A 12,270-nucleotide genomic window follows, 5' to 3' on the forward strand; every position below is an offset into this window, starting at 1 on the left:
TGTATATTTACACGAACTACAAACTATTTCATATGTACTAGGATAAACCATGTTGCAAAATACACAATTAATTCAGCATTACTATCCTAGTAGTACTTATTTTACATGAAACATAGAACGTGTTGTGTGTCTGAAAAATTAACAAGAACCTATAAGAGAGTGCTGTATTTACCACTAAATTTACATAGTAGTATACTACACATCATATTTAGGGAATATACTATACACATGCATATAAGTCATAAAACGTTTTATGACTTCCAGTAATTGCCAGAGGTCTGAGGAGAAGTCCTTGTATGTATATTTTCACAGGTAGATGCTAAATACTGCCAGCTTCATCAATGGTTGTTTGGCTAGGGAACTAGGAGTCAGATGACAAGAAATTATGTCATTCTGCAAGCTATCCCAGCAGTATTATTTTAGATATTAATTTGAGAAGTCTCTTAGTGAGAAAGGGCATTCTGCATTCTGTCTTGGACCTAACAACAAGTAGAAGATCCATTCACCACATCTGTCTTGCTCTATTAGTAAGTTCTTAAGTTATAGTAATTCTCTTAGATTCAGTCAAGAATATAGTGAAGCTTCATTTAGATATTGTTCTTTATTTATTTGCGACTGTCTTGCAATGTTGTTTTAAATATTTCCTGTGGTTTTGAACTCTGATGTCACTGTAAATATTTATTTAGTATTGTTTTATTCTTTCATTATTTATTATTAAATATATTTAAACCTTTCATTGTGGATGATCTCTCTAGAGATATTTATGTTTTGAGAGCTGCATATTTATTTAGTGACACTATGTGGGCCACTCCTAATAGCCTTGCTTTTGGTCAAACTACCATTTGTATTAACATTAATGTTACACAGTAAAATTGGTCACTCTTTGTTAAGGGCCTTAAAGTAGCTGATAAGGAGTGACTGGTGGCAGTGGAAATTATCTTATAGTCTGGGCAGAAGGGGGGCATAGCCTTTCCCGTGTGTGTGCGTGTGTGTGTGTGTGTGCATAAATCAAACCTCAAAGAGTGTGTGTGTCAGCTACTTGTGCAGGGACACAAAGTACTGGTTGGACAGTGGCTGATGGATGCCATAGCTTAGTCACTCAGCTGACATCGCAACTCTATAGCTGCGCCAGTGGGGAGTTTTATTGGGGTATCAGAAGAAACCACCCCTGGACTGACTGTGGTCTCCATGTGGTCTTAAGGGAAATTGTACTGGATGCAGAGAGCTGCATCTGGAAATACTTTGTGTGTACTTGTCCTCATCTCAGTGTACGTCCCCCACTGGTGTCAGTGGTGAGGATTGAGGCTCCTTGATTACTGGGCCAGTTATGGGTCACCACAAATTGCATCTTCTTTTTTTTTTTTTTCTTTTCTGATCCCTCCTCCTTTGTCCATCATTTTTAGCAGCCCAGCACCCCATTACTTGTCTGCACTGGGTCCAACAGCCACAGACTCCCAACCCTGGAGTTTTAATCCAGTGTAATATTGAGGTCTGTGCTTGGCACATCTATGTATCCTTCCGACAGGAGGGGGTTTCCTTTTTTTTTCTTTTTGGCCTACTCGTATTAACCCCCCCCCCATGTGGATCCATGGTTTAGCCTGGAGGGGGTGGTCGTGCAATGGAGATGTGTGGCATTTCACCCACATCTGCAACCGTTCAGCCATATCTCCATTGTTAAACTCCTCTTATAGGTACACCCACCTTGGGACATCTCCAGCTTCCGCTAAGGATCTTCACCATAGGCATCCATGGACCCTGACAGGCCACCCCTGGGTGGTCACGCACATCCCTCCCTGCTGGTCCATCAATCAACTGAGCCACTAATTGAACCCGGTTTGGCTGGGTTGTACTCAGGGCTTTATCTCTCTACACCACCAGAACAGCCAATTTAATTGCATATTCTTCTGTCATATACTGCACTTTGTGAAAAAGAATGTCTGTGAAGCAACATAAACAGAAGATTTTACACATTATTTCTATTTAACAGTTCATTGTTTACAAATGCATCAGCTTTATCAAGTTACCTGAACAGCTGCAGTTCTTGGATTTTAAGTTAAATTAGATGATCAGTGAAAAAAATATTTAACATCAAAACAGAAAAAGCAAATTATTTTTAAAGCAAAACCATGCAAATTTATGACTCAGATAGGTTATTTTTTTTAAGTACAATAATACCCTTCCAGGCTGGGCACTACCAAGAAATAAAGGATCTTCTGCAGGCAATGAAATGTTCTGCCTGTGGCATCTGACATCAGAACACCTCTGAGTAATCTACTACTCTCTAATAACAAATAACATTCACCGTGGAGGGTATCAGAAATTAGGTGATACCCATGGCTTCTGAAAATATTACTAAAATTGTTGATGAAAAATGTTGAGAGAAAACTGCTGGCAGAACAAAACAATACATTTAATATCCGAGTTATTCTCTTACCTTCAAGGTTGAGTACGTGTAAGGATAATGGCAAGCAAAATAGCAAACATCATCCCTGTGCCTGAAGGTTACCGTAAATGTAAGAGTGTAGTAAGATTTTCCCTTCTGACCTCCAGCAGCTATAGAACTCCTAGAAAAGTGGTTTCTGTGGAATAAAGAAGAGCAGAATTACCCAAAAAGGCAAGACAGAACATTTTGTAGTTTATTCAGTTCCCACAAAGACTTAAGAAAAAAAGGAAAAACTCACCTGTGCCATAAAATTCTTTTAGATTAATTCTTCCCTCTTCTGGTCAACAACACAGGACAGAGAGAGACAGAGCCACCAACTGTAACCCAGATAAATTCAAGTTCAATTCATATCTACAGCAGTGGAACACAGAGCCAAGGAAGCAAGGGGAGGAATAAACAGCATAGATGACTGCTCTTCTTGAAGAAATAAGTGTTTGTTTTATCCCATCATAGGAACACCACTCATGGGAAGGTCCAGAAATACACCATATATTAATGGACTTAGGTGTGTGAGACCACAAAGATAGCACACACACATAAACAATACAAGTGTGTACAGGCAAACACCTACAGTGGTCTTAAGTAAAGTAGGTAGAGCAGGGTTGTTGGCCAAATAGCAGAAGGAAGACTGGAGCAGCATTTAAAATCTCTTATCTCATCCTTGCCTGTGTCTCTTTCTTATTTCATCATTGCCTGATGAGGAGAGATAGGAACAGCATAAATAGGCCTATTAGAAAAGCAAAGTTTGATGGTTTAAAAAGGGTGATGACACTAAGAAAACAATACAAACAACATATTCTTCTCCTTCAAGAACACTTCCCACAATGATTCATACTTAAATCTTCTACTCAAAGAATTCAAAACTTATCAAAGGCTTGTGATGTATAAGGGCTCATGTAAGCATCATGGTTCACCACCACCCATACTTGCTGTTTATTTAACAGCAGTAGCACCCCTCTACCAACTCCCTGTGTTTTACACTAACAAAATGAGAGTCAGAGATTAATTAGAAGTATTGCTGTGCACCAAGGATCAAATGGTGGAAACTGAAAAAGGGTAATTGTGAAGTGATGTTCAGGGAAGAGTTAAGACAGGCACTGGGTGGCAGTGAAGAGTTACCGAATAGCTGGGTAACTACAGCAGAGCTAGTAAGAGAGATGGCTAGAAGGGTGCTTGGTGTAACATCTGGAAAGAGGAAGGAGGAAGGAGGACAAGGAGACCTGGTGGTGGAATGAAGAAGTACAGGAGAGTATACAGAGAAAGAGGTTGGCGAAGAAGAAGTGGGATTGTCAAAGAGATGAAGAAAGTAGACAAGAGTATAAGGAGATGAGTTGTATGGCAAAGAGAGAGGTGGTGAAGGCTAAGGATAAGGTGTATGAAGAGTTGTATAAAAGGTTGAACACTAAGGAGGGAGAAAAGGACCTGTACCGATTGGCTAGACAGAGGGACTGAGCTAGTAAAGATGTGCAGCAGGTAAGGGTGATAAAGGATAATGAGGGAAACATACTCACAAGTGAGGAGAGTGTGTTGAGCAGATGGAAAGAGTACTTTGAGGGGTTGATGAATGAAGAGAATGAGAGGGAGAGAAGGTTGGATGATGTGCGGATAGTGAATCATGAAGTGCGGTGGATTAGCAAGGAGGAAGTAAGGATAGCTATGAAGAGGATGAAGAACGGAAAGGCTGTTGGTCCAGATGACATACCTGTGGAAGCATGGAGGTGTTTAGGTGAAATGGCAGTGGAGTTTTTAACTAGATTGTTTAATGAAATCTTGGAAAGTGAGAGGATGCCTGAGGAATGGAGAAAAAGTGTTTTGGTACCAATTTTTAAGAATAAGGGTGATGTACAGAGCTGTAGTAACTACAGAAGGATTAAATTGATCGGTCACAGCATGAAGTTATGGGAAAGAGTAGTGGAAGCTAGGTTAAGAAGGGAGGTGATGATTAGTGATCAGCAGTATAGTTTCATGCCAGGAAAGAGCACTACAGATGCGATGTTTGCTCTGAGAGTGTTGATGGAGAAGTACAAAGAAGGTCAGAAGGAGTTGCATTGTGTCTTTGTGGATTTAGAGAAAGCATATGACAGGGTACCTATAGAGGAGTTGTGGTATTGTATGAGGAAGTCGGGTGTGTCAGAGAAGTATGTAAAAGTGGTACAAGATATGTACGTGGGTAGTGTGACAGCGGTGAGGTCTGCGGTGGGAGTGACGAATGCGTTTAAGGTGAAGGTGGGATTACATCAAGGATCAGCTCTGAGCCCTTTCTTATTTGCAATGGTGATGGACAGGCTGACAGATGAGATCAGACAGGAGTCCCCGTGGACTATGATGTTTGCAGATGACATTGTAATCTGTAGTGAGAGTAGGGAACAGGTGGAGGAGACCCTGGAGAGGTGGAGATATGCTCTAGAGAGAAGAGGAATGAAGGTCAGCAGGACTAAGACAGAATATATGTGTGTAAATGAGAGGAAGGATAGAGGAATGGTGAGGATGCAAGGAGTAGAGGTGGCGAAGGTGAATTAGTTTAAGTACTTGGGATCAACAGTTCAGAGTAACGGTGAGTGTGGAAGAGAGGTGAAGAAGAGAGTACAGGCAGGATGGAGTGGGTGGAGAAGAGTCAGGAGTAATTTGTGACAGATGAGTACCAGTAAGAGTGAAAGGGAAGGTCTATAAGAGGGTAGTGAGACCAGCTATGTTATACGGGTTGAAGACAGTGGCATTGACAAAAAGGCAGGAGTCAGAGCTTGACGTGGCAGAGATGAAGATGTTAAGATTTGCACTGGGTGTGGCGAGGATGGACAGGATTAGGAATAAGTATATTAGAGGGTCAACCCAGGTTGGAAGGTTTGGAGACAAAGCCAGAGAGGCAAGATTACGTTAGTTTGGATATGTGCTGAGGAGGGATGCAGAGTATATTGGGAAAAAGATGCTAAGGATGAAGCTGCCAGGTAACAAGAAAAGAGGAAGGCCTAAGATAAGGTTTATGGATGTGGTGAGAGAGGATATGCAGGTGGTTGGTGTGACAGAGCAAGATGCAGAGGACAGGAGGAAATGGAAACAGATGATCTGCTGTGGCGACCCCTAACGGGAGCAGCCGAAAGAAGAAGAAGCTGTGATCAAAATGTTACCTTAACAGTACTGTCATTATCGGGACACATAAGCATCAGTGACAAATCTTTTCAGGAGACTGTTTCTGGTGACAATCAACTGAACTACACAGGAAACTACATTTGGAACCCAGAATTTTAGGTCATTTTACATTTTGCAGTCTGTGGGTGCCAGGTGGGTGGATATGCAGACTAAAGGAAATTTCTCTTGGTCCTTAGCACTCACTTGCACCACCTGCCTTAGTGAGCTGCACTAGGTTATATTAAGGCAGGATAGTACAGGTGGGTAAATCTGCTCCCAGATTTCTTCAGCTCAGCACTCTTACTTGCGAAATCGTGAATTCTGAAACTTCAGATCAATCAACTGTAGATGACAAAGACCTAGAATATCTTTTAATCCACAAAGTCTTGGGAAATGGCTCCAAGTGTTACGGTGATGAATGAATACAGTAAAAAGCAGTGAAACAAAGAAAATACAAGAGCTTCCTTCCTAAAGTGAATACATTTTAATAGTTGAAATGGGAAAGAACTAAGCCAAATAACTATATATTCCACTTTATCAGCATGTATCATCTGAGAGCAACAGCCAAATATAAAGAGGGAAGTGGTCTTACTGAAAAGTTGTCTCAATGGACAAAAATACAACTTGGTGAAGTGCTATTCTGTACGTTTCATTTGACAATGCTACCGTCATGAAATCATCTTGTTTAACTGCAGGTGCAATTAAAATGATATCATCCTAAACATTAAAGTAAGCTCTAATAAAAGGTCTGCTCAGGCAAAGAATGTGAAATTCCCTCACATGGGAAAGTCAGACATTCTGTGTTCTCTCCTAAGCATTTCTGAAAGAGAGACAATTATAAATCTCGACAACCTCTTCAGGTACTGCATTTCAAGAGTTCACCACACTATTAGTAAAAAAATGTTAGACAATAAAAAGCAATTTTTTCACTTGACTGCCAAGAGACAGATGGCATCATGTGTTCACCATATATACACTCACAGGGTAAGCATCTAGTATTAGCAAGTGCCCTTCTTTATCCCACACAAATATAGTAAACCTCCAGCAAGTCCTGCGTGTTCCCTCTGCCTTACAAACAGTAAAGGCAGAGATTGGCAAACATTTTCATCTACAAGCTCTTTCAAGTATTTTCAAATCCGTTTCCTGGTTAGAAATCCGTTTCCTGGTTATGCAAAGTTGATGTGGCATATGAAGTGCGGCCTCATAGATGATCTACACAGATATACTATTATGCTCTTTTCTGGATGAAAATACCCAAATGAACAAACAAGGCAAAGTTCCCTATTCTCTAACAATGGTGCTGTAAATATTACTTAACATACCTTTGAATTTGGTGCAATCCTGAAGTCTCACTCCTCTACAACTGTCTGCAGTAGATATCAAAAATTCTGTAGATTTAGTCTTCTCATCCCAACCACACTGCTGCTAACCCACAATCCACACTCATTTTAAAAGTAATCACAATCAAGTTGTCTTAGCTCCAAGCGCACATGAAACAATGACAACCTCCTTCTCCAGCCAATATGTACAGTTTAACGTAATATGGTCTCTCTAACAGACAAATGTGTTGTCAACTCTCCAAAACATAACTAAGTAATAAATGCAACATCACAGCCATTCCCTTTTATTCTCCAATTGTGGTTTACTGAAGCTATATATGCCCAGTTTCTCAGAGACTGAAGAAAAGTAGTGATACTAGGAACTTGCATAAATGTAGACATTCAGATACAGTCACTGTTGCAGTTATCATCTGAGGGATATTTATTTAAATCTATTTATTTAATAACATTTGCTTACCGGGAAAGTCCAACTGGATCTAGAGTACCCATTTGCAGTGGAGGCCCAGGAAGAAAAGCTCCAGATATATCAAAAGTACAAACAAAATACAATTTAGCTTCATATATACTAAAATGAAATCACATTTTTCAATACTATAATAGTATACAATTAGTAGCGGCAGTTATGGTAAAGAGCATAATTTCAGAAAGGGCTGAAACACCATTACCAAGTAACAAAACAGGAGATACGGGTGAGAGAAAGTAAGGGATAAATGCCTGAGGATAACTTACAAAATCAAAGCCAGTTTGTAAGCTGTAAAAAATATGACAGTAATTGGTAAGAAATGTGGTGCGTAGAGACAAAGAATATTAAGGTACAGTGAAAATAGTAAGACAGATATGAAAATAGTAACAGAAGTATGATGTGCACAGGTTCAAAAATAGGAGGAAAAGAAAAACAAAAAGAAAGAATGAAGTGAATCATAGACAGATGAACTAAAGAATGGTTAAGAGTAGCTGAAATAAATATCCTGGAAAGGAGTACTATGAAAGAGAAATGGTGCAATTACTTACGTTTTATGCAGGTTTAGCACATGCACAGATCTGTGCTTTGCTTAGAAATTATTTTAATGCATGTTTGAAGACAAGAAGTTTAGGGTTTAATCTGATATCAGTAGGAAGGTTATGCAAGCTTTTGCTACTGAAAAATAATATGGCCTCTTTGCAGCAGATTGAATGAGTTTATGCAATGAATGAAGTTGTTTGTCTTCAAAACATAATGATCTTGTAGGAATACAGGTATGAATAACAGACAATAGAGCAGGGAATGCAGTGGGTCTGTAGATATTGCTATGGGTGGTTATAAGCTGTAGATAGACAAAGTGTTGTGGTAGCTCAAGCCACTTAAGAGATCGAAAGTGTGTGGAATTAGTTGCAGAGATTTGAGTTTTGACTTACTCGAGGTTAGGAGGTTGGTGAGAATAGGAGCTCCATATAGGAGTGAAGGTAAATGGTAGGTTGGCTAGTGTAATTCTGGAATATGAATTAAATAAAACGTTTACCTATGCGGATTCCCAGTTTTGATGCATTTTTTGATATTGTTCTGCATATGAAAATCAAATATTAAATTTTCATTAACTATAACACCTAGGTTAGTGACTCCAACAACTTCAATTACTGTGTTGCTATGGGAGTGTATTTTAAAATTTGATTTATCAACAGAACATGTGTTGAGGGTGAAGGGGAGGAGTTTGATCTTTTTTGGGTTGAATAACAGTTGGGAGTCATTAAGCCATGTTTCCAGAGAATAGAACATTTCTTGAGTTATTAATCATAGGCAGGGCAGGTTGTTTGAAGAGCAGACAATAGGAGAGTAATTTGCATATTTAGTTAGAGAGCTTTGAGAGGAGACTGTATTGAAGGTTATTGATATAAATGTTAACAAGGAGAGGGCCAAGGACAGATAGAGCTTTAGGGGCACCCATGATGGTAGGTAGGTATGGGTGAGAGGAAGCCTTGCTCTTTTACAGATTGCTGTCAGTTAGATAGATGAGCTGAAAAATCTATTTATACAGGAGGAGGAGGAGAACAAATTTAGAGAGCTGATGTATAAGTTTGGAATGGGAAATACAATAAAAAGGTTTTTAAAGGTATACAAGTAAAGAGGAAAAAAATGCTGGAGTTTCTAGTTCTGTTAACAGTAAACAGGAAAGAAAGTAGGGTTGTTGTGATACTGTGGCCTGTCTTATAGCCATGTTGAGTGGAGGTGATGAGTTAATTTTGGAAAAGATACTTGAGGAGGAGTTGTTGGACAAATTTCTCTAATATTTTGGATGGGCGGTAGGATGACTATAGGTCAAAAATCTGATACTTCAGTAGAGTTACCTCCTTTGTGCAATGAAATACTGAAGGGCTTTTCCCATAGTGTTTGTATATATGTTTCAGAAACTGATCTAGTGATGAGAATGCTTACTGGATAAGCTACAGCATCTGCAGCTAATTTGAGATATTCAGCGTGAACGCTTACTTAAGAGGTTTTTTTTATGCGATTTGTAGAGACAGGTTGTAGAGAAAACATTACAGAAATCAAGGTAAGGTTTAGAGTAGTTTCATTTTAGAAGGAATACAGGTGAAAATCAGAAGATGTGCCTTGAGGGGGTGTTGTATTTGTGGTGTTAGGAGAACACTGAACCAAGGCTATGTGTGGGCTGGAGTATAGATTAGGTTGGGTATGCTTTTTATGAAGTACGTATTAAATCACCTCTTCAAAATGCCACTGTATTCATAAGGATGTGGGTTAGGATTGCTTTTAGTTTCAGGATTAAGTAGTGAGTTAATGGTTAACCAGAAATTGTGTTGTTTTTGTTGGCAGTTTGAAGGTTGGTGTGGTACTTCTTTTTGTCTTTAGTAATTTTTTTTTTTTTTTTGTGGAGGTGCCTAAAGTTTTACAGTTTGAGGTGGGTTTGTTGTTTAGCCATTCTTTCCATGCTTCCCCCCCCCCCCCGAGTGACATTAGTTATTTAGTTGACTTTGTTAGCCATGGAGTGTGGTAGATTTTTATTCTTTTTGAGTGAAGGGGAGCTAAGCTTTTAAGGATGCTTAGGAATGTGGTATTTAAGTAGTTCTAAGCATCTTCAAGAGGTAGGGTCTGTAGAACATTGCAGTTTGTAGACTGTAGTACACTAAACGTATTGTGGGCTAAATATGTTTAGACTGTGATTCATTTTATAGTTATGTTCTTTGGAGATGTGGGAAATATTCCTGAGTATGTGCTGGCAGATGGTCACTTAGGGTATTAGCTACGGTAAATTTATTTAGATCAGAGACCAGGATCCAATCTATTTTGCAGTTTTGGCTGTAATTTTTATCATATCTAAACCAAAAACATCCAAAGGCAACCACGCAGTGAGGAAATATCTACTGCCTTTGGATGTTTTGGTTTGGATTTGTGAATCATTCATCCATTGGATTTGGTGTTGTTATCATATCTAGTTGGCATTACAATTCATTTTTATCATACCTAGTTGGCGTTGCAATGAGTTGTGAAAATGTTGTCAGTTGGAAAATCAGATGTTAGGTTTAGCCAATTTACGTTAACATCACCTAAGATAATTGTTTAATATGAAATTATATTTGATAACCAGAATAGGACATCCTCTAGTGCTGAGATATTTGGCTTGCAGGAATATATATTACTGCTATACACTGACATTTTGTATTATTTACTTTTAAGGAGATAAGAAGTTCTGCATTTCTGACTTTTGGGATAGGATTTGAATAAACAGTAACACTGTGAAATGATATACTGCCAGCTTTTTTACGTATACAAGTACAAAACAGTCTAAAAATGGGGAAAAAACAGCAAACTAATCTTATAGCCATTTTGTTTCTATTTTCTGTGCTGTTATGGGAAATGAAACAGCAGCAATTCATGTTCACACTGCACTGAATACATTAGCAGAAACATACCTAAAAAAACATATACTTAAAAAGTGGTTTGTAATGCTGAAAATCCATCACTGCTCAAAAGAACTTGAATTGCTGACTCATTCAAAGCAGATCACCTTCATATATGAAAGGTGTGAAGTAGTACACAAAATACAGAAAACAAAAACATGTTTTGCATTAAAGAGCAACCTGCCTACAATCAGGCACCACTACAGAAACAGGAAATTCAATTAAGAAAACTGGCATTCAATTAATACCCATTTCAATACACATAAGGGAGAGGAAACAGCATTAGGTTTCCATCTCCAAACTGTACTAAAATGAATAAGGAAATAACACTACAGCTTCTCTTTTTTGATCAGTTATGCCTCCAAATACTGATATTCTGCTTTACATATCTAGCTGGGGGAAATATTTGATTCTATATAAGGAACTGCTAGGTATATGTTGCTTGGTTTCATCAAACTTGTACCTATTTTATTTTATCTGTGGTAACAGTTATATCTGTAGTAAGCTAATCCATGCCTGATTCACCCTCTTAACCAAACTAGGCCAACTAATGATAACCAGTCATTACCGAAACCCAGCAACGAGTTACTTCTAAAATATTCACATTTTCAAAGTCTTCAGCAATGTTCATAGATACTTTCAGATAATATTCAATTGAAACATTTATTTAAAAAGCTACACTTTTTTGACTGACAAAACTAATGAAAGACACAAAGAAACTCAGTGCAATATCTAAAATGTTTATATTTTCTCCATTTTATCACAAGACTGATGTTGGCAGCCATACAAACACATACATAGCTTCATAGGTTAGTACTAGGCTATCGGCACTAGGGCCTATACAAGCCTAGCCATAACAATTCCCTGGCTATTTCTTCACAAACTAGTTAATTCCCTGTACCCCTGTCTAGCAGGCGACTGATGTGATTCCCGGGGTGAATTTCCTTTCTCCCATCCAATCAAGGTTCCTTTTGACTACGGTCAAAGAGGCATTCTGCTGGACAGGTATGGTCAAGTCTATTCCAGAGTCTGGGGAGTCTCTGGGTCAGGAACTTATCCCTATAGCATGTTTTTTTTATTGTGATGACAAGGTTTTGATCCCTGGAGCGTGTGGCTCTGAGGGATTGGGATTTCTTTAAGTGTAGCATGTCCAACAGCTCTGAGTTTGACATGGTCTTGTACGTTAAGCAGAGATAGTCTCTGCGGCGACAATATGCGACAGAGTATAGCTGGAGTTTTTTAAGGCGGTCAGCGTAGGGCATCTGCTTTAGGCCTGTGATTCTTTTAGTGAGGTATTTCTGCAGCCTTTCTAGTTGTTGCAGATGTCTTGAGAGGTACATACCAAATGGGGCGTTGTATTCTATAATGGGTCTAATGAGGGATGAGTTAAGTGGGACAATGACCTCCTTTTTTCTGGATGAAAAGCCCTTAGTGATGAGGTGTGACACACAAAAGGATTTCCTGACT

General features: G+C 38.9%; 1 protein-coding gene across 1 annotated transcript in view; it reads right to left on the minus strand.

Moving 5' to 3' along the window:
• AGTPBP1 (ATP/GTP binding carboxypeptidase 1) overlaps positions 1 to 12,270 on the minus strand; it is a 2,804,614-nt gene that overhangs the window by 715,001 nt on the left and 2,077,343 nt on the right. The window contains exon 26 of the mRNA XM_044060898.1: positions 2,435 to 2,579. Coding sequence (XP_043916833.1) covers positions 2,435 to 2,579 — 145 coding nt within the window. The remainder of the gene's footprint in view (positions 1 to 2,434; positions 2,580 to 12,270) is intronic.

Source organism: Protopterus annectens, chromosome 2.part0 (assembly GCF_019279795.1).
Source record: "Protopterus annectens isolate FY-2018-M chromosome 2.part0, PAN1.0, whole genome shotgun sequence".
In the NCBI taxonomy this organism is placed as follows: domain Eukaryota; kingdom Metazoa; phylum Chordata; order Ceratodontiformes; family Protopteridae; genus Protopterus; species Protopterus annectens.